Below are 24,324 nucleotides of genomic sequence, written 5' to 3'. Positions count from 1 at the left end.
CCTGCTATGTCCAGGATCCGAGAAAGGGCTCAATCACAAGAGTCTATAGTACACAGTCTTACCTTGCACTTCTACTAGGGATTGTTTCCAAGACTGGAACCCGTGACCTCTTGGTCAAGATGTTGTTTCTACGCAGCCTTATTATTTACACACACACGCTTCAATATTTACAAGTTTGCATATAAAGTCCTACCAAAAAGAAAATACATAGTGAAGCAAACCAAGATTCAACTGATATTTTTTCGCTCAACGTTGGCTCAAATAAACAAGCTTGAGTTCAAGCATTTATCAATTCAGCATGAGACATTAAAGTAGCGCAGTCTCGTCAATGAGATCTTCTTAACTCGAATAGCTAAACCCAACTTTAGCAGTTAGCACCAAATATCATCGTTGCTGATTGCCTATAGTAAGGGGCTCATTTTACAAGTGAGCAAGCAAGTTATCCACTACATAGAACCGGGGGTTAACATCTTAGTGAAGCAAGCAAGGCTGGAAATAGCACTTCGTAGATAGCAACTATGATTGTTGAGAAGACTAAAATCTCTGTTCAGTCATCACTGCAGGTTGTGCTTCAGAAAGCTTTCTTCCTAGATAAGGGCCTCTTCTGATAGCTTCTTCCAGCTGCAGGAGAGCACATCATTATATTACAAATGTATGAAATCAGAGAGTCACACACTATCAACAGGCGGAGGAAAGGAAATGAAAATAACGAATCATCAATCAAACTAACACTATGTCACTGGGCTATCAGTCCCCGGACATGTTTCAGGAAAGAATGTACTGCGACCTTCTTCTATCCCCTACAAGAAGGTTGGGAGAAAGATGAAGGATGTGTGCGTCTTGCGTTCAATTCGGCCTTGGCTAGTCCTACATCGCCAAAGGGCTAGTCTCATTCTTAAATTTTCCATGCAGTTGACAATATAAATAGGCAAATTCACTTAACGAAACACCTTATTTTATCAATCAATAAATAAATAGATAGATAAGCAAATTCACCTGTGATACACACAAAGAAAAAGAAAATGCAAAAGTAGGTTGGAAACCTGCATGTTCGTCTACATCTATAGTAAGTAGGTATACATATATGTATATACAAGGGTGAAATAAGGACACGTCAGACTTCTATAACAGGGAACTCTAAGACTTATCCAATCTCAGCAGCCACAATGAACCATAAGTAAATCAGTATAAATTTGAACACAAGTGATCTAAATCAGGAAAGACGCACCTTAGTAGCTATACCCGAAAGCGCATCATCAGTGGCCACTTTACTAGCTGAAGTGAAACCTTTGTAGATTGACTGGCAACATTTGTGTCTAGCTTCCATACCTGAAAATTAATTAACTTCAGGAAAAGCCAAACTAGAGGAAAGTTCACAGCTATTCTCTCACCATATAATACCTCTTCAGGTAGTTAAACCATGTCATAAAGATAATTGTGGCATAATTTGGGGAAAGAAGATACTGTGTTTGGGCCATGTGATTGCAGCTGCTGCATTTTTCGCCCTTCAATTAGTTCGCTTAAAAGCTAAATCCTCAGCCCTTTATCTACGTGAGCCATTGAGAGTTTTCTTTTATGAAAAGAACTCGTGATCAAAACAAAAAGAAGAAATGTTGCAACTGACCCCAAAGTTCAATTTTAGGTGATTCTGAATCTCTAAATAACTGGAAAGGAAGTTCATGCACGTAACAGAATTAAAACATAAATATTCTCTAATTTTAAAAATATAATTTTGTGAAAAAGAGCATGTACTACGCGAAATAATTACAGCTTTACGATAGAATACAGATTAAGATATACATGAGGACGCATAGAGCTTTAATCAAGGCCTAAGCGAGGATGATCTTTCAATCCCATAAGTCAACGCCCGGCTTAGCATGGTGAGTTAAAAAATCAATAGCTGATCAACTATTGTAGTACGGAGATATGGTAATTTATAGACAATATTTGTTGAAGGAATTATCCAGGTAAAGGATTAAAACAAGTAACTAACTAACTTTCAGTTCACATGAAACATGGGCAAGGTTGAATGAGAAAATGCAGTAGCCAAGAAGTCCTTCAGGTGAAGACACGACCAATCAGAGATAATGCCAAAAAGATGTCATCAAATAACCACATTTAGATATGTAAACAGCATATACTTGTATTCACAAAAACAATGTTTGTGTATACTGTCAAGCAAATTGGATGTCATCATGCAAACCTATCTTTTCTGTCTCTGTAAATGCATCCGTTACTATATCTACTATTTCTCGTCGGGAGATAACCTCCATCAGGTACCAAGGTCGCATCACTAATCCAGTTATCACTCTATAGCCCTGTAAAACATAAGAAGATACTGACCTTTAGTAATGCTAACACCAAAATGAGGAAAACAGATACCAAATTGAGCAAGAAGATCTAAAGGAAGATGTCCTGATCATTAAAGATGTGAAAGATTCAACATATAGTAAATGAAGTCACCACAAGACAATACTGAAATACAACTGAAGAACCAGAAGACAACATAATTTAACCAAACCAAAAAACAACTACTAATAATGAGGGGATCACAAAAAAATTGTTGTTGAAGTGTGTGACCATCTCATCTAAAAGTGTAATTTGTTAAAGAGCACATATTTATCGACTCAATTATATTCTCAACCACACCTCACGAGAGGGCTTGATTATTTTTGATGAGTCGAGCACATGGAAATTCTTTTTTAATAAAAGGTGCCGAACTCAAACATATATTAATGTTGTTGAAGCAGGTGATCATCTCATACAAAAGCTTAAGTTGCTTCACAGAGCACCATTTTATTTACTTAAATCATATTCTCAAAAGCTACTAAACAATAATACCAATCAGGAAAGATTGAAAACCACAGAGGCAAGCTTGGTTTGTACTTTAACAATGTAAAGGTATATTCAAATGGTTATGCAGTGAAATGACTTTAAGTTGCTTCACAGAGCACCATTTTATTTACTTAAATTATATTCTCAAAAGCTACTAAACAATAATACCAATCAGGAAAGATTGAAAACCACAGAGACAAGCTTGGTTTGTACTTTAACAATGTAAAGGTATATTCAAATGGTTATGCAGTGAAATGACTTTTTCAAAGTTGGCAATCTATTTTAAGATAGTTGTTTTATGGATTCTTTGTCCTTTATTTTTTTCAAAAAGAAAAATCATAGATATTGCCTGCTTCATAATTTGTTTCTAAGAGGAACATCATCTCCAGCATCATGAAATGGTACTCTACAGAAAGCACATGAATGAACATATAAGAATAGAATATTTTTTTTATAGCCATTGTTCCTCTACACTTGAAAAATTCAAATTAAGTTGACACAGTTGACATACATCACACATCTTACTGCACCACCTAAAAGAATTAAAATTTCCCATAGAGATAGCTAGGTAAGAGGAATTAAAAGAACTTTCCCATAGAGATAGCTAAGTAGGAAGGAATAGACAAAGAGCTACTTCAAATAGTAAATTTTAAAATGAGGATTTGCATCAAACTGCTTCTCTTTGTGAGATGATGCAAGTCATTAGCTGCAGAGATATATCTCACCGCCTTACGAATTTCTGAATCCTGTTGAAGTACTGATAAGAGGAGACCCTGTCACAACTCAAAAGGAACAATTCATATAAGTAACCAATGGTAACGAATAGACCAGTAAGAAACCATCCCGTCAAGAAATTATATTAGGAAAAACTCAAAGAATTATTTGAAGACTTGTAGCAATATGGACAAACTTTGAAAATCTGCTTATTTTAAAAAGTGTGTTTTTCTAGAAGAGTTTATCAAAAAAGTACTTTTGGAGAGTAGGAGTATGTGTTCTCCAATCAACTAAGCATTTTAACCAATATCAGGATAGTATGGTCGGGGTTCCAAAAGTGCTTTTGGAGAAAATCTACTCTCTTTAGCTTCTGAAAAATAGCCTTCTACTACTACTCAATAGAACTTATTTTGTTACTAAAAGCTTGGCCCCTCAACTCTCTAGAATAAGCACGGTTGGCATCCCAAAAGCTTGGCCAAACAGGCTATTAATGCTAAACACAACAGGTTCATGCACATCAAATCGCAATAAAAGCTCATCAACCCACCAGGGTAAGGCATTTCACATGTTTTCCTTTCTTTTATAATCCACTTTTTACCCCGTCTCTCAATTTCCTCCACCTCCACCCCCACCCCCCACCTTGAGTAGGGTTTTTATCATAAAGCCAGACGTCACACAAAAATTAAACTCACTGAAGGAGTCAGCTTTGAAGTCTTGGAAGCTGTTTCATAGATCAGGCGCCGAAGATTCTGCTCTGCATCACCATCCAGCAATACATCATTTTCTGCGCGAGTTTCTCCTACAATGTTTGCCAAAGCATGCAATGACGCCTGTTTTTTGCATTCAAAGGAAGTCTCAAGTCAAGATTATGTCGGTCACAAATTCCTGACTCTCTTAAAATCATGAAGTGGAGTCTGCATGAGTTCCACACAGAATTTAAGCAATAGATAAGATAATTAATATGTTCCTGTTTGCTTCTTGCTGAATTATATTAGAATACAATAAAAGTTGACATCATCACACAACATTCATAACATTGAGGTTGTGCAAATGGAAAGGGAATAACATAGTTAAAGCGCTCCCTAAGGAGTCTCAAATTCAACTTTTATAGTCAAAGCGCTCCCTAAGGAGTCTCAAATTCAACTTTTATAGCAGCGCAAAAATGTCAGCAAAAAAAGATGTGCTTACCAGCTGTTTACCATGCTGTTGCCGATCAAAAGCTGCATAAATCACATGTCTTCCTGCAGGTTGTGCACCTGAGAGAATAAATGCTGCACCTTTGCTGGCTGCAAGATGTCAAGAATGATTAACCGACCAAATCAGAAAGATCAAGTTTAGTTGTTTACTTTGTTAGCTTCTTGGTGTAAAATGGAATACATAGGGGAAGTTGAGACAATTCTAGAGGCTTTTTAAACTCATCATGTATACTGAGGCTATATTAGTCAGCCTAGTCTAATCTTTTCTTCGTCTTTTTATCTCTTATTTTGGGTTTGATGATGTTGTACTGTTTTGACATCAATGGAAAGCCTTTTACCTTCTCAAAAAAAAAAGGGGAAAGACCTGAGGACAGTTCGATACTCTAGGACTATTGTCATGCACACTTACAGAACACACTACTTTGTTCAAGAACTTAAAAAATAACTAAGGCTCAAACTGTAAGCTAATCTCCAAAAAATCAAAAGAGGTCACAAGTACAAGGTGTAATCATTAATTTAAAGAAAGCTTCAATAAAAATTGCTTGAACTATTTAAAGTTTTTGACGAAATTAATGCAGTTCAAGGTATTCTTCTGTCAAGGAGATATTGAGCAACAACACTTGGACATTCTAATATATAGAAGAGGCTTGGAAGCAGGAGGCGGTCGTCATGCCTGCTTCCTCCGTGATTTTACCATACCACTCCTAATTAATTATTATATGTCATTTAGGTATTAAAAAATTAATAATATGTAACAAAAATATAAAATAGATATTTATTATTATTATTATAAAATATAATAATAATAATAATAATATTAAATTAATAATATTTAATAAAAAAAATAATAAACAAAAAAAATGATAAACAAACTATTGAAATTTTAAATTAATTTGACATCTTATATAAGGCCTGTCTAAATTTTTTTCACAACTATTTTTTATATTAATTTTGTCATACCACTTCTAATAAGTTATTTCCTAATTGATTATTATATGTCATTTACGTATTAAAAAATTAATAATATTTGATAAAAAAAAAAGTAAAATAGACATTTATGACATGTTTGCTTCAGTTGTTTCAACCTTAATTTTACTATTTTATCCCTAATTAATTATTATGAGTCAATTAAATATTAAAAAAATATTTAATAAAAAAATAGAATAAACAAAAAAAGATAAATTAATTATTGATGTTTTAAATCAACTTGACATCTTATATGAGGCCCGCTTAAATTTTTTTGACAACTATTTTTTATACTAATTTTATTGTATCACTTCTAATAAGTTATTATGAGTCATTTAAGACATGTCTACTTCGCGACTTCAATCGTGATATTTGATTGACTCTCGAAATTATACCAGTGTCACTTTAATTGAAATAGAAGAAAAAGTATTATAAATTTCAGTAATTAAAAACTTAAATTATTCTCAAAATATAATAGACTATCAATGCTACAAAACTTTGGACATGGAGAATATTATAAATTATAATGGCTAAAAACTTAAAATAGTAAATTATAATGCCAAAAAACTATTATAAATTACAATAGCTAACAATTTAAAATATCTAAAAAATATTTAAAAGATAATTAATTATCAAAATTTTATTTGTATCATATAAATTAAGTAAAAAATAACATATCACGGGCCTTCGATATCTAGTATACATAGAAGTGTGAAGAGAAGCAGGAGGCGGTCGTCATGCCTGCTTCCTTCGTGATTTTACCATATCACCCCTAATTAATTATTATATGTTATTTAGGTATTAAAAAATTAATAATATTTAACAAAAATATAAAATAGACATTTATGACATGCTTGCTTCAGCTGTTTCAATCGTAATTTTACTATTTCATCCCTAATTAATTACTATAGGTCATTTAAGTATTAATCCATGATTTTACTATATTACCTCTAATTAATTATTATAAGTCATTTAAGTATTAAAAATTAATAATATTTAACAAAAAAATAAAATAGACATTTATGACATGTCTACTTCAATTGCTTCAACCGTAATTTTATTATTTCATCCCTAATTAATTACTATAAGTCATTTAAGTATTAAAAAAATTAATACTATTTAATAAAAAAGATAAAATAAATAGAAAAAATGATAAACAAAAAAAATGATAAACAAACTATTGAAGTTTTAAACTAACTTGACATCTTATATAAGGCCTATCTAAATTTTTTTCAAAACTATTTTTTATATTAATTTTGTTATACCACTTCTAATAAGTTATTTCCTAATTGATTGTTATATGTCGTTTACGTATTAAAAAATTAATAATATTTGATAAAAAAAGTAAAATAGACATTTATGACATGTTTGCTTCAGCTGTTTCAACCGTAATTTTACTATTTTATCCCTAATTAATTATTACGAGTCATCTAAATATTAAAAAAAATATTTAATAAAAATAAAATAAACAAAAAAAAGATAAATTAACTTTTGATGCTTTAAATTAACTTGACATCTTATATGAGGCCCGCTTAAATTTTTTTCACAACTATTTTTTATACTAATTTTATTGTATCACTTCTAATAAGTTATTATGATAAGACATGTCTACTTCGCGACTTCAATCGTGATATTTGATTGACTCTAGAAATTATATCAATGTCACTTAAATTGAAATAGAAGAAAAAGTAGTATAAATTTCAGTAATTAAAAATTTAAATTATTCTAAAAATATAATAGACTATCAATGCTACAAAATTTTGGACAGAGAGAGTATTATAAATTATAATGGCTAAAAACTTAAAATAGTAAATTATAATGCCAAAAAACTATTATAAATTACAATAGTTAACAACTTAAAATATCTAAAAAATATTTAAAATATAATTAATTATCAAAATTTTATTTGTATCATATAAATTGAGACTAAAAAATAATATATATTGAGTCCGTGCTAGCACGGGCCTTCGATATCTAGTAAATATAGAAAAATTAGAAACTTACACAATCCAATTTGTCCCAATGCTTCGAGAGCACATTCACATTCATCTGCATTTTGACTTTCTGACAAATCTAATCTTCTGTCAATGGCAGAAACAAGATTTCTACAACCTGAAAGGCAAAAAAAGATTTTCAGTCAAATATGATTTTTCCCACCTGCCAAAGTGTTATTATGTAAGCAAGTAAACCGCCAGTAGAACAACAAAAGATAAGGTAGGATATATTTCAAGAAACGACGTGGTACCAGAAAACTAAATAGAAAACATACCACATAATGAGACCCTATCCTCTTTTGTTAATGATTTGTTAACTTACACATCAATCGGGAAGAAAGAAATACCAAGCAAGGAATTAATTATGCTAAAGCGATTATGTGATATAACCTTCCTACTCAAAACAAATCGTAAATACTTAAATCAAACAGCAGTTGTTATACCACTTCTACCGCGCATGCATTAAAACCTGTTGAGTTCTGTTATTCCAAATGGATGGAAAATGGGCTTCCGACTGATGTTTCTAATGGTCTTAGGCCATTGACGTCCTACCTTAATGGGCCTTGAGGTTTTGAGTTTCATGCTTAGTTTCATTTGCCTGGTACCAGAGCCAACTTTTGGTCAACCAAATTCCCACACTTGTAATTCCGTATTATAAGTTTAAGTGCAACCCAATTTCAAGTTACAGGCAATTATCATATAGTCATCCTATCTAAATTATGTAAGCTACCAAAAGGGTTTATAAAATTTTGGTCGGCCATCCATTGCCTGAGGGTGTCACAATATTGGACTGCCCGAATTCTTTCGGAAAACCAAAGCATGCCTATATACTTTGGACATAGGTATTTCCTTACCTAGAATACACCAAATATTTTGAGGATGAAATTGAGCTCTTCTATAATTAAAACATGCCAAACCGCGAAGCTAATTTTCTTGTATACGAGAATTTTGTACCTAACATACATGGTGGGCTTGAATCAGATATTGAATTAATTGATGAAAAGAACTCTACTTGGACCCACTCACAGGTCCATTAATTATGCAGCAGAAAACCTGAATAAAACATCAAAGCCGCGTACATGTCTTATTCAGCAAACTAGTGATAAGCTAATAAAAAATGATAACTCTAATGCTCAATCCACATACCTACAAATTGTAAAGTTATTAAATTTCAACAACAAATTTGGCTGACAATTAAGACTTAGAAGAAGTATATGTGAGTATTACCAGATTCATCTATGAACACAAAGGCATTCTCCCTAGCCATCAGCCTTCCAGTTATCATCATTGCTCTTGATCGCAAAATCGATTCAGCAGAAACATCACTAGAGAAGATAGGGAGGAATACGACAGTTAGAATCATTGAATGACTAGAACATCAAACTCAGAATCATAAGCAGCAATTCTCATGTGTAGACCTAATAATAGAAGTAAGAATTTGGAGAAGCTTAGTCCTTGACAAGAACTCAGTGCTGTGCTGAACATCAGCCAACTTCATTCACCCAGCACATACAAGAAAAAGAAATACAACATCAATCAGAAACCAATTGACGAAAAGTGTAGTAAGTGATTATAAGTAATTGTAGAATAAAAAATATAGCAGCTTAGCACGCAAACACACACACCCAAACAAAAGGAGAGTATTTCATATATATGTCACAAATAGAGCCCCAATAGCTAGAGAAAGAAGAACATATTCAGGAAAAAGCTCTTAAATTAATAGGAAACTTCCAAGTGTTAGCCACCATTTGAAACTGATTTTTTTTTCTGTTGAAACTGCAAGTGTTAACTACCTTTCCTCCACATCTAAAGATGCTGCTAAGTTTTCATATGGTGTTAAAGGCAAGGAAGAAAAATTTAGCTTTGGGTAAATACCTAACCCTAGTTCTCTGCCTTATCTTCTCAGTATCTTACCTTATATTTTCATTTTCTTCGATGTTTACTATAGACTATGGGCCCACACCTCAGAAAAGTAGGTAAGGCACAAAGAGTAAAATTTCTAAATGGCTAAGGAAAAAGAGAACATCAAGTGCTTGGCATAAAGAAAAGTTTGATATTCTAAGAAATGGACACATAACTAATACCACTAGATATTTATGGCTCAGGTTCAGCATATGTTATTCTGCTAAAAAGAAGTTTATTCTACATGCTCTTTGAGTTATGTCAAACAGGTATAGAGTTGATACTTCGCGTGAAGAGTGCAAAATTTATATGACATGGGACTGAGTTTTTCTCAAACAAATAAAAGCCCTATGATATGTTCAACCACAGATGAACAAAAAGTATCCAAAATAGCTGATAAGACTGTATGAAGTTACAAACGAAAAGCAACTGCAATGATCACATGTAGAGGAAAATTTTATAACTAACTAGAAGAAGCAAACCTCATATAGGAGTTCCAAGCTGCTCAGAGTGACTAATGTATCACTTGAATTGCTAATTTCTGCCTCCAGCAGGCTAAGAAGATTTGAATTGTAGACTCTTGACGCCACAGAATTGGAAATGGAGAATAACTTCACTATCAAGGCTAAAACTCTAACTCTTCCCTGAGGATTTAGCAAAATGAAACGCCAAAGTACTTTCAATGAGATAATAGAACAATTGATAGAGGAGGACAAAAGCATACCACAGATCAATGAGGTTCAGATGAATTAAGAACCATAAAATACCAGTTTCCAAAAAAAGAAAAAAAAAAAGAAAGATGAATTAAGAGCCATCATGTCCACCGACATTCGGTTCCACTTTAGTTACATTATTTCCTCTTTTTTGACCTCTATACTTTGGCGGGACTATACGGGATATGTTGTTGTAGGACCTTTCTTATTAGTACGAAAGGTTCTATAATCAAAGTAGACACACCAGGGCACCGGCTCAATTACATCCAGAGCAAAATAGAGTAACAGATAGTGATAGTTATAATTTCTGGTTAAATCAGATAAATGTAAATTTTATGCGCAATTGACGCAAAATTACAACCAAGTTTGGATTTGAAAAGATATTTCTGAAGTATGATTCTCTTGGTATAAACTATAAACTAAAGTGAAAAAGTTGGAGAAGCGCCACCAAAATTAGAAAAAATAACAAGTATGGTGGGTAAAAGAATAGAAAGCAGAATGAAGTAGAACCACTAATTTAGCCTCATCTTTCCTCGAGAAACAGGAATTGGAGCAAGTTTGCATTAAAACATGAATGTATGACAAAGGAATTTATAGCTTAAGGGGTTGGTGCTTTACTAGTAGTATAAAGGGAAACCTAGTATACTAAACTCCCACTATGTGGGTGTGCAAGGAAGCGCCAGACTATGTTGGGAAAATTTATGTAGCTTTACATTGCATTTTTGCAAGAGAATGTTCGCTAGACTTGAACTCGTGACCTACTAGTCACATGGTAGGAACTCCTACCACTGCGCTAAGGCTCCTTGCTAGTATATAGAGATTAAGAGTAGTATCTTGGTCTCATAGCTTCTTTATTTAAGAACAAGTTCATACGCTATGATTAATTGGATAGCAACTATAGCGATTTGTCTCAACATGACATAAAGTAAAGCACTAAATTCAAAAGAGAACTGCTCATTGGATAAAACACATGGTTTTTCAAATTTATGTCAACATGGCTTATGTGCTGCACTAATTTCAGAAGAGAGTTGCTCGTCGCATAGAGCACGTTATCTATCAAAAGGAACACAGAACTTTTACCATCCAGTAGAAAAAAACATACCAGAGGTGAACAGTTGGTTGCCAAGTTCACGAGGTTTGTCGCTTCATTGCCACTTCCAGGAAATATGATATCCTTCAGAAAATATTATCAGATTCAAAAGAGATCCTTATTTCCAAAATATCTGGTCAAATTATCACCAAAGGCACGGAGAAATGTATGTGCATTGACCAAGATAAGAAACAGATAACTACATAGTACATACAATGCCTTTTGAATGGCTCGCCAGTTTCCTAATTGCATCTGTAGATGCTGCAGCAACTTCCTCATCCCTGCCAGAAGAATAACCGTACATGACTTAAAGCAGACCCAACTTCTAGAAGCGGAAAAAGAAGTGATTTTGGGGTGCATACTTTTGTTGTTGCTGTGCACTAATCACATGTTAGCATAAATAGTGAGGACATAAAATTCTACTATAGGAAGACACAACAAGCACGTAGTGCAGAAAATCACTCACATTTAAGCCAATAAAGCCTCTCCACTAGGATGTGAGGAACTAAAGAATGTTGTAGTAAAATATGACAGGTTCTAAAACATAAGCAGCATGGCATTAAAAAATTAGTTCACTAGCAACCTCCATATGGGAGCCCAAAACTGACTGATAAAGCTATTCAGGAAGATGAGAAGTCCTGAGGACATGGCTCAGAAAAAAGTTAAAAGAGAAATATAAAAATAATAGTTTTTCATTCAAGATTTTGTCGTTGACAAGAAATATTGTCACAAGTATCAACATTTCTGTTTCCAAGGTTGCATAGAATCCCAACTAAACAACACATTCAACAATGTGTTACCAAATTGAAGACATGTAGGTAATACAAGAACCATTCATCCGCACGACCCGATTAAATTTCAAAAAGAAAAATACTTCTAATCAAAGAAGCAGAATTGGAAAGAGGCCATATTACCTGGTTCAGTACATTAATAAAACATATCATGGTTGCAGATAATATGAAACGACAAAAGAGAACAGTTAGTAACCTAATCAAACCCATGTACGTATTATTTTTCTACTCATGACCAACTATATTCTCTTAGAATGAACACTATATGACAGTTAAAGGGGCAAGAATAACATGTGGTGTCCAAAACTACACAGGCAGAAGCACAGACAAATTGACTCTCAAAGAAGCATGTGAAATCAAATCAACTGCTACAAAAAGGCCAGACCACAGCAGGATCAGTACATCTAACAAGGCTATCTCCACAAAGCAAACAAAAATTATACAGTTTGGTCAGTGATAGCGTATGGTAACAAAGTGCATGGTGACTTACCCACTAATGAGGCAATTAAGCAAAAGTTGATAAACTCCATACTCATGAATTAGCTGTATGACAACGGCTTCATCAACATTGTCCAACAGGCAAGATACCTGTACATGGTTACTACTGCATGAGACTCAAACTTGGAGATCACAAAGAGATTGCCCACATTCATAGTTTTCAGCAAGTTAGGCAAAGACAGCTAAAATTAGAATGACATGGAGCACACAATGAGGAGAACAAGATGGGAAATTTATACAACAATTAGTGAATTCTCCAGCACAATAAGAATGCGTAGCAACGCATATTAGAACATTCAGCAATTCCACTAACTACTTCACATATTATGTTCCTCATAAGAAGAGAAGTCTAACTTGCTAAGTTGTCAACTTCAGATTAACATCAATCCTGCTTAAAATATCCAGAGACACCTACATGGAAATATGAGAGCTTTTGAATCCAGTTTTCATCACTATTCAGTTCTCTCATACACCCAGCTCATCCTACAGAATTAACTACATTTTTTCAGGACAAATAATCATTCATACAGAAAGGGTCTCAATTGGACGGAAACTGGAAAAACAGTAGGATTCAAGATCTAAAATTTACCTCAGAGGCACATATTAACAAAAGAAAAGACTTGAAATTATCATAGAAGCACTTACTGTTTGGCATGCTAAACGTCTGACTTTCTGAGACTCTGCACCCAAACCGACAGTAACAAATGCCTACAACGAAGCAGACCAAGAAATTTAGAAAAAGGAATGATTTACCTCAAAATTTATTATGATGGACACGCATAAGAGTAAGTATAAATGTTGCATGGATATGGATAAGGGAATAAACTATTATCATACATTGGCCTACGATTGACTAGCTCTGAAAGACCACATAAAGGATGCCTGCACGGATAAATTCCAAATCTATTACCTCATTGCTAACTAAGATCAGTTCTCTGGATTTGGTTTTGGCTCAATATTGAAAGGCCTAGATTTTCTGAAAAGATTTTGAAAAAGAATTTTTTGGGGGAGACATTAGTTGTTCAACTTTTTAAATCATTTTCGCTTTCGTAAAAAGGTTTTGTTTGATTTCTGTAAACCAACACTCCAATGGATATGGTTATCAAAATGCTTCTGCTTCTAGTTTTCTAAAAAAGTCTCTTCTAAACATTTTATGATGTTTACTTCCTTCTCTATTTTTTCATTCCATTTTAAGTTCCTTTTTTGGTCTTTGTAGTCTTAACAAAAAAGTCAAATCAGTGAAAATAGTGGGCATAGTATACGTGTTGATAATGAACAGAACTTCTGTAAAAGAGAAAATCATTCTTGATCACTATTAATCAGGATGCTTTTAGATCAGTTATGGACAGAAGGTAAAATGATTATAAGATAAAGCACCATTCAAAGAGCTGGAAGCAGAATGAACAGCAAGAAAACAAACCTTTTATATTCCATAATCCTTATGTTGCTTTAGAAAGGAAGTTGTACCCCTAAAGCTTTAAGTTGGTTTTAAAAACTTATAGCTGTCTATATCACATGACAGCAACCAACTTCCTCATACGCTCCAAAAACAAAAACTAATAACATGTGAGTGTTGATTAGATTTTGTAAAACTTCCTCGCTCATTGTGAGTAAGCGCTTCCCCTTTGCTCTCTACAAGATATAACCCAAAAGTTCCTTAAACGTATTTTAACTCTAAAGGCAAAATTTATCAATCTAATGCTTCACATTCCCCGCAAAAATATGGTCTAATCTGTAAATAACCAAATAGCTGGCACATACTCCATACACTTGTGATAACAGACCAACATAAAACTCATTCCAATATAGAGATTAAACTTAGCTTATTTAGTACTAGCATTATTGACATACCATGTAGTGTGGAATGAGTGATGCTCCATATCTTGTTTTGAAAACCCTTTCTAAACAATCAACCAAAGCACTTTCTAGGCCAGGGTAATCTGCTTTTGTTTGCAAAGCACTGCAAGCAATTCAAAGTTCACAATCAGCAAGCCAATAGTTCAAAACTAAAGCTCCCTAAACCACAAGGGTGAATGGTAAGGCAAAATTCAAGCCAGCAGGATCACTTCAATTTAATCCCTCTTCTTTAAAACAGACAAAATTAAATACTCCCTACGTTCCAAAAAGACTCGAACAAGTTTTTCTTAGACTTTAGTTTTCTCAAAGATTGTTTTAATTCTGTTCAATAAAAACAACAACATACCCAATGTGATCCCAGAAGTCGAGTTCGTATAGGGTATGACGTATGGACATACCCTACCTTGGTAGGGTAGATAAGCTGCTTCTTACACGGCCCCCAGCTCAAAAGAAGTGTTATCAAAGCAAGATTGAAAGGAAAAAAACGATAACAAAATAGCAAGATACACAGAGAAAATAAAGTAGCAGGTAGCATAGCAATGAAATTGAAGATTAAGACACTTAAGTGATTACGAACTAAATCAAATGCAAAAGTTTGCAATTTATAGTACGTAGCCGTGAAATTGAAGAATAAGATCCTACTTTACTACTACTAACGAAATTAAATGCAAAAATTTGTAATTTATAGTACGTAGCAGTGACAACAACAACAAACCCAGTGTATTCCCACTTAGTGGGGTCTGGGGGGGTAAGATGTACGCAGTCCATACCTCTACCTCTGATGAAGTAGAAAGGCTGTTTCCGAAAGACCCCCGGCTCAAGTCACGAGATATCACACAAACACATAGTACAGCATAGCAGCAGATGACATAACATAGATACGGCACCCATAGGGAATATAAAAAAGAGTAAAGCAGGAATGCAGGAATATAAAGCAGAGGAAAGCACACAGATTCGTAATAAACATGGAACACGGAACACGAAACACTGAATACAGAATCATAACAGGAATACACCCCCACCAATTAATTCCCTACACTAGCGACCCGAACTGGCCCTAATCCTCTGCCGTAATTCGCATCTTCCAGACCTTCCTATCTAGGGTCATGTCCTCGGTGAGCTGTAACTGTTCCATGTCCCGCCTAATCACCTCACCCCAGTACTTCTTCGGTCTACCTCTACCCCGTCTAAAACCATCCAACGCTAGCCTCTCACACCTACGGACCGGGGCATCCATGCCCCTCCTCTTCACGTGAAATTGAAGAATAAGAACCTACTCTACTACTACTAACTAAATTAAATGCAAAAAAATTTGTAATTTATAGTAGATAGCAGCGAAATTGAAGAATAAGATACTACACTACTACTACTAACTAAATTAAATGTATAAATTTGTAATAATATACAGTACTTTCAATTAGTTTTAACATTTCATTTAACAACAAAGAACTACAAATCTCCATAGATTATTGCACAAACTTCAGGAAGGAGCATTTAAGTTTCAAACTCTACCAGCCTATTACACACAAGAACAATATACCCAGTGTAATCACACAAGTGAGGTCCGCATAGGATGACGTGTACCTTTATTTCCAATAGATATCAAAAACAATTACGTCAAGCAAATACGCTATCACACATATTGTAGGCTGAAAACACGTGTACAAAGGGCTTGTAGGCTGAAAACACGTGTACAAAGGGCCTGACAATACCTGATAATAGCTGGAAGAGGAAAACGATTGAGAAAGTCTTGAGCAGAAGCATCGGAATTTGCGCCTGATGATAACACAACAAAATTAATTAAACAATTTGGTTATTAGTAGTAGTACAAAAGAGGGAAAAGGAAATAAAGAAGAAATAGTAGTACCAGGTTGATACGCAAAGTCAGTAGCTGCTTCCAGTAACTGAGCTGGATCCACTGAGTACTCTTCCACCATCGTTGGTGTAATTTTTTTGGGCACACAGAAAAATTTGTTTCAGCAGAGGGTGAGAAAAAAAAAGATGAGAGAGTACAAAAGAGGTGGTGAATTCGTTTTTGAAACGTACTGTTGTTTACTTGCACAACACTCACTCACGCACGGCACACTGGGTGTGCAGCGTCGTTTACTGTGTTTTTTTTTTTTTTCAAGGTACACATTAAGCATAAGGAATTAGCCATTGAGTTTTCTCCATTCACCGGAGATTTATGTGCTTTTTCGCTTCTTCTTTTAGGCAGAGTTTTATCATAAAAATAATCATTTTAATTTTTTGAGTTGGAGTTAGAATTGATATTATATTTGACTATGGAAAGAGTATAGTATAATACTGTACTTTTTAGCTGTTTAGAGAGTGTTTGAATTAACTTATTTTTAATTATTTTTATTTTTTAAATATTTTTAATTTTTAAAAGTGATTAACAAATTATAAAATATTTTAAGTAATTTACTTGAAATTTAAAAAATATCAAAAATCAAAATTAATTGTTATCAATTTTTTACTTTTAATTTTTAGCTTATAAGTCATTAATCTTTCAATTCACTTTTAATGGTAAATGTAGTAAATTGGGCCGCTGGTAGGAGTAGGATGAATATTATTGGACACTACTAGTTCTGCCATGGTGGACATGGTAAGGGCCAAGACTAACTTACATAAATTCCTGAATGTTTAACTGATATTACATAAAAGCTCAATTATTTTATTAATTACATCCTATCTCAGATTTTTTAAATGGTAATACATATATTAAGTGGTGATACATATAAAAAGGTGATACATATGAAACAAATCAGATCTTTATTTAAGGAAGTAATAGGATTTCTCTAATTTCAACAACGCAAATCACGGCAAAACAGTTGCAAAGCGTTAAAAACACAATTTCATTCAACAAGAGCTAAAAGTTGAAGCAAACCAATATTTTTGGACCATATCAGATTACAAGATCAATTTTTTTGAATTTTGAGGGAAAAATTGATCTTCCTTCTAAAATTTTTGATAATCTTCAGTGAAATTCGTGACAGTGTTGTTGTGTCATTTCGGGGAATGGGTTTAAAAAATAAGGTACGATAACTATCGGATCAACGGTATTGTAATTCATAAAAAAACATCGTACCGCGATTTAATGGACGTCATATCAATTCAATTGAAAATTGGCATTTCTCTGAAAACAATTCATGCCAAATACGTTGTTTAAGGCAATTTATCAGCGTTGGAGATTCATAATGATATGGCTATGAAACCTTTTCTTCAGATTTTGAACGAGGCAAAGTCATGTGTATGATGGTAAGTTGATTTGCAGATTTTTTTTAACTATCTGATAACAGGTGTATCATAGTGATACATCTGAAACTCATATGTATCACTTTGATACATCTACACAAATATGCCTCCACTTGAAATCTAGTTCTGCATACAATGCACAAAGATTCAGGGATTTATGTAAATATGATTATTTGGTGATTCATATATCTGGTGATTCATATAACTTGTGTTTCATATTACTGGTGATTCATATTGGTGATGCATATAAATGGTGTTTCAAATAACTGGTGATTCATATAACATATTCGTATAACTGGTGATTCATATTGGTGATGCATATAACTAGTGATTCATGTAACTGGTGATTCATATTGGTGATGCATATAACTGGTGTTTCATATAAATGGTGATTCATATTGGTGATGCTTATAACTTGATATATTCTGTTTACATTAAAAGAGAAATGTTTTGTATATTAGTTAATTGTTGATTCATATAGTAGGTTATTCATATAACTGGGTTTTTAATTTGGTGATTAATGTAACTGATGATTCATGCAATTGTTAATTCATATAGTTAGTGATTCATATAAATGGTGATTGATATTGGTGATTTATGTAACTGATGATTCATGTAATTAGTGATGCATGTAGTTGGTGATTCATATTGGTGATTTATGTGACTGTTGATGAAAATAACAAGTGATTCATATAACTGGTGATTCATATAAGTGATACAAATACCTAATTATTCTTGTGAGTGGATATTCATATAAATGGTGATTCATGTTGGTGATTCATATAGCTGGTTATTCATGTAATTGGATATTCATATAAATGGTGATTCATATTGGTGATTCAAATGTTAGGCCTTATGCGAGTCAGATCTCTTCTACATTATGAGATCAGTAAATTAACACTTAAATATGAGAATCCTGTGTTCTTATTTAAAGTGATGCTAGGGATATCTGCCAGCTTTTTGTGATTCTTTCCTTACAAGAGTTTAAACAATTTCTACATATATGTCGAGTCCATGGAGCATTATTTGATTTATCATGATTCGCATGGTTAGATTTGCTCCTAACTTTGCCTTATCCAAGAGAATTGCCTCCTTAATAATGGAGTATATAGATGATTCACTATGGTTGCCTGCTGATTTTAGCTCATGTAATAAGCAGGTCTTGAGTTTATTTGTATAAACAACAATTAGGCCTCGGTCCTAAATAAGTTGGGATCGGCTGTATGAATCCGCATTAACCATAATTATCCAATTAAAATTTCATCTCAAACCAGCATATTAAACCAAAACTATAAGAGCTCTAGAAGCTCTCTAACTTTGTGTTGTCATAAAAGTCTCCTACTAGAGCTAAGAAACTCCTAGAAAGCATAGGCCCTAAAGTAAACATATTTACATGGCTAAATATATTCCCCGTTGATTGGTATGGGCATATAGTATGTTTTTCCATCATGCCATCTTTATTTGTTTGTCAAAATAATTAAATTTTGTTTCTGCATATACTTTACTTCTACTTTCTTGAAAATTTATACAGATTTTTCTTATATGTTAGAGGTTGTTGTCTGAGAATTCATTTGTAGAGAGGAAGCACGATTAAATATAATGGTAATGGAGAATTCTAAACTTGGGCTTGCTTTGACGCGTGATATGTTTATTATGCCCTTAATTGATCTCGCTGTTAACTAACCTTTTCTTTTGTCATTCCTTTCTCTCCAGGAGTCCAGGTATTCCAGTATTGTTTGCATTTTGGTGTTTGCTATGTGTCTTCAGCAAAACGATGTATCTTTATAGATTCTACTTTTATAGAAGTCTACTTACAGAATTTTTCATTTTCATTTCTCTTTCAATTTTTTGTTCTTTTGAAGGAAATACATGTTGTATTATTGGCTTATTGTCACTGTATTTTTTATCATTGTCGAGATTAAATTTTGATAAAAAAGATTACAAGAGTTTCTCTCTCTCACACATACATGCATACACACATATTTGGCTCTTTTGTAAACTAGCTACAAATTGAACCTTGACGTGTGGTGGTAAGTACTGACAGATTCATTATGATTTGATGTGTGGAGGTAAGTATTGACAGAAAACTCACACAAAAATGCACATACACCAGCAAAACTAATACATGTTTTTTTGATATGGGAGAACAAATAGATGCATTTGGTTCACCAATATGAATCACCCGTATGAATCACCAAACAAAAAATATGAATCATCAAGTAACCAGTTAATCTATTAATCTGTTATTATATGAATCACTAATATGAATCACTAGTTAAACGAACCACTTATATGAATCACCATTTACGAATTAGTTGCGAAAATAATACCTGCTCCGACGGGGATTTAGGGATTTGTTCAATTTTACCTTGATCTTTCATTTGCATGTCAGAAACTTGATTTTTAGCAGCAAAAGCTTCTATTAAAATCTTCAATTTTTCAGGGTCGTTCCGCTGCTTTGATCGATTTTCACTAAAACCTAATTTAGTGTAATCAAAATTGCCCGAAGTAAAACTCAAAACTTGATTACTATCGTGAAAACTTTTTGTGTTTCAATTTGTGAAATTTCCAAGCTGAATGAGGGTGAATCTTCATTAGCCATTGAAGATAAAACAAATTAACACAAAAGGATTTTAAAGCATAAACCAAAAGCTGACCTCTTTGAAGAAGTTGTCAATTTTTGAAATTAAAGGATGAATGATTACGGTTGAAACCAGTTGAAATATTAGAGAATGAAGTTTACTCAAAATCTACTAAAAATGGGAGAAATTTTAGGGGAGTAATTTGTGGGGAGGAAAAAGGATGATGCGGAAAAGGAAGAGAGAGATGGCGTGAAAAGAGGAGAGAAAATAGTGTGTACAAATTATAGCATATGTATCAAGAGTAAATATGCAAATAGGGATTTTATGTAATTTTTTTTAAATATTAAGAGATATTATGTAATATGGTGTCTTAAATATGGAATTTATGTATTTTTTCCAAATGTCAATGTAATGGGCTTAGTTGAGCAAATTTCTCAATTTCAACATCAAATTATACCTAATAAACTTGGAAATTACTGTTACTTGGTGGACAAACTTTAATGTTAAAAACTCTATAAATTTTTTAAAAACATAAACGAAGTTAGGAATTACTTCATCGCAGTTCAGTACATTGAAACTTTAGTTATGTCAGAGAATTTATTATTTTAGTCTTATCATACTTCTGTCATAGATTGTTTTACCTTTTTCCTACATAATTTCATGATCACGTGATAACAACTTTACGAGCAACGTAACACCAAAATTAATATGCTAAAGCTAATGGCCTAATGCAATTAACACCTGGCCAAAGGTATGATGTTGTAAGCAAAAATACATGCAATAGCCTGGAAGATGACACGTACGTTAAAGCCATGTCGTGTCTAGTGTCCTGATTTCGCCGCTCAATGGACAACTCAATACTTTTAACATTGCTTTACAGTTCACACATGAAAATAAGAGCAGATCTAAAAGCTTACTATATATTTTGATTTGATGAGTTGACATTAAGGATTTTCAGTTTTAAATTATTGCAAATTTAAAATTTTAATATTTGTTATATTCTTGTCTTGGTCTACTCTATGTCATACAATTTTTACATATAAAGTCAAAGTAATTCTTTTGTTACGATTTTTTCATATGTTTCTCAATTTTTAGTTAATTATAAATTATTGTGATTAATATATTCACCCAGGGTAATCAAAGCAGAATTTGAAGAAAAACAGCGATAACAAATAGTAGTAAGATAAGCAAAATAAAATAAAAAAATATGTTATGAATTTTAATAAGAAGAAGACACCAGCCGTCTAGCCCTTATCTCTCCCTGGATGCGACCTACCCTCGTCCTGAACTTTTAAATCTTCTTATCTAAAGTTACGTTATTAATAAGCTAAAAAAGTTTCCATCTCCTAATTAATCATTTTTCTCAATTCTTCTACAGTTTACTTCTGCCTCTCCTAAAACTCGCAATAGACAACCTCTTAGATTATTTTAGTCCAGCACAAGTTCAAACTTAAGAAGTTAGTCCCTGGCATAATTTCACCGTGGGAAGAATCACTTCAGTCTTTCTTGGCAGAGGTATTCTATTTACTAGCACAAACCATATGAACTCTCTGAATCGTGCTGGATATATAGTGATCACTCATCACATGATTCTCAAGCCTAACATGTGGTGAATCGTGGGAGACAAGTCAAAACATTCTTTTGCCCCATACTTTAAGATGCTAGTCTCCTATTTTACAAATTGTACAATTTTCCTTATCAAGCAAAGCCCCATTCATATCTTTATTAGTGATTTTTCTTTTATTCAATCATCACTTATTTGATAACTTAAGCTAGGCTCCCTCCACTTTAATTTAGAGAGGATTTTTTGTCTTAATTAAAATGAGTCAAGGGCGTGTCGAAATGATCGATCAGTAGCAACTTAGTCTCATTCGAGAGTTTGATCTCTTATCCTTACTTCTTGCTACTTTTTTTTATATATAAAAATGGGAGGGTGGAGGGGGAGGGAGCGTGATTTAGGTTCCTTCACTTCCACAATCAATGTAATCACACTAAAGGTAGTACGATCACCCTGCCCACATATCTAACCAGTTCACGTGATTCACCAATATATTATAAATCAATAACTCCCATTTATTGAAGCAAAACATAGTGCGCTTAATTAGGCACTGATCCAGAAAGGTCTCTTCTTTCCTTTCGATTTATTCATTGATCTGAAACATAACACTTGTTTCTTAATAATACCCGAGATGATGGCATTCTCCTTACTTTTATATCCGCGCACCCCATTTCCACATGCAAACCCCATATCTAAATTTACAACAAAAGTTAGATAATTTTATCAATGTAGTACACTAAATCATCTCATAGAAAATGACACCAAAAAAGTAAAATTTATATGTGGAGTTCAACCAAAGAGTAATGAGTAGAGTGCATCAGAGGGGAAATTGAAAGGTCATGTATTGACAAGAGGAAAGGAACAGAGAAGTGAATGGGAGATCCCATTCATGATTATAAGTTTCCTACCTATGGCAACTCTCAACCTTTGCTTTTCTCTATATGGACTTGTGCATTTCCTTTTTCACTTACCTACACTATACTACTCGTCCTTTTCTCTTTTCTCTTTTCTCTTTTATTTTTTTAATAATATAATAAGATAATATTCATGTGATCAGTAAAATACGTCCTATCTAAGATGAAATTATATTATTTTTATGATATGATCTCATTATCACGAGACTGTTCTTTAGTGCGCATGTGTACGTATATTTTTGTCTGCCTTTTAAATTATGACTTCGATGATATATGTATCAATATGTTTGCAATTGTATATGGATGTGTGCTTTCCACCTTCTTAATTAAGAACAACGATAACTAATGAGAAAGGAGATATAACGTGATTTGTTAGTTATTAGTTATATAACAGTGTAGTTAAAGTTAGTTATAACTAATTGGGTCCTTTAATAAGTTGGTTATTTTTTAGTGGTTGACAGCTGTACAGGTCTGTGGGATTAGCTCATGTATATAACGGAGGAAATTAGAGAATCCAGAGAGTTAGTTATCATTTTCCTTTAATCACTTTGTATGGTTAGCCTTCTTCTATATAATGAGAAGTTTGTTATTTTCCACAAAACATTCGGGTGTGCAGAATCTGTATATTGCAACAACAACTTCAACTCGAGTTCAAGTATGAACAAGAACGCAATGAAGTATTAAATACCCTCAATACAAGATCAAAATGACCTTTCCAAGAGGTATATTTATTTTTCAGAAAATAAAGATAAAACAGAAATGATTAAGGCCAAGTCGTCCAAATTCACGTATTTTCCTTAAGGAATAATTCCCCTCACTGTACCCGAGGTTATGGAATCTTCCTCCCAGGATAAAATGGCCTTCAATCCGACTATAACGGTACCTCAAATAGGCTGATTCTTCGAACACACTCACGGTTTAAATGATCACACTTAGAGTATTTTTAAGACAAGAAGAAGAAGTTTTTAATCTGAAAATTTTGTATTTTTTATCTCAAACCTGTGGATGAAAATCAGGTTATTTATAGCCACAAGATGCCTCTTTAGAAAGGATTGCATCCTGTAAATTCATGTCTGTTCATCAAAGATTGCATCCTTTCCTGAACAGTCATATCTTTCTATGAATCAGTGTGTCTTTTGCAGAATGGTTGCATCTGTTTATTCAACCAGTGCATCAGTTCAATTAAGTAACATAAAACAGTGCACCACGCGTCACTGTTCATGTAAAACAGTAACATTGCGTCACTATTACTGCATGTAAATGGAGGATTAAAACTCAGAAATATTTCCTGCATTTTTCATCATTGTTCAGATTTTGTCAAATAAAATTTGTCCAAAAAGAAAGATATCATCGATCGATCATTTTTTGAATCTGAAATCGAAGCCGAAGCCTAAGTCGAGCGAGCAACGACGACAACGGCACGAGGCATCTCTATTTCCTTGCCTCACTTACCATGTGG

General features: G+C 33.3%; 1 protein-coding gene across 3 annotated transcripts; it reads right to left on the bottom strand.

Annotated features, from left to right (window-relative positions):
- Positions 1 to 122: 122 nt before the first annotated feature.
- On the bottom strand, positions 123 to 16,825 carry LOC107878638. Of its 3 annotated transcripts, XM_016725698.2 has the most exons (17): positions 16,424 to 16,825; positions 16,269 to 16,332; positions 14,551 to 14,659; positions 13,345 to 13,407; positions 12,692 to 12,789; positions 11,625 to 11,691; positions 11,423 to 11,494; positions 10,090 to 10,251; positions 9,124 to 9,197; positions 8,933 to 9,030; positions 7,716 to 7,823; positions 4,738 to 4,835; positions 4,242 to 4,379; positions 3,561 to 3,608; positions 2,204 to 2,318; positions 1,229 to 1,329; positions 123 to 621 (listed from the first exon to the last, which is right to left on the bottom strand). In XM_016725698.2, exons 1-17 carry the CDS (start codon positions 16,491 to 16,493, stop codon positions 535 to 537), a joined length of 1,572 nt encoding a protein of 523 aa, XP_016581184.2. In that variant the 5' UTR covers positions 16,494 to 16,825; the 3' UTR covers positions 123 to 534. The 3 variants fall into 3 exon arrangements, with proteins under 3 accessions (XP_016581184.2, XP_016581185.2, XP_016581187.2); XM_016725699.2 differs by lacking the exons at positions 16,269 to 16,332; positions 16,424 to 16,825 and adding an exon at positions 14,903 to 16,110; XM_016725701.2 differs by lacking the exons at positions 13,345 to 13,407; positions 14,551 to 14,659; positions 16,269 to 16,332; positions 16,424 to 16,825 and adding an exon at positions 13,115 to 13,182.
- Between the last annotated feature and the right edge of the window lie 7,499 nt (positions 16,826 to 24,324).

This window comes from Capsicum annuum, chromosome 7 (assembly GCF_002878395.1).
Source record: "Capsicum annuum cultivar UCD-10X-F1 chromosome 7, UCD10Xv1.1, whole genome shotgun sequence".
Lineage (NCBI taxonomy): Eukaryota > Viridiplantae > Streptophyta > Magnoliopsida > Solanales > Solanaceae > Capsicum > Capsicum annuum.
Note: the sequence above shows the minus strand (reverse complement) of the source record. Positions and strands in the feature narration are given on the sequence as shown.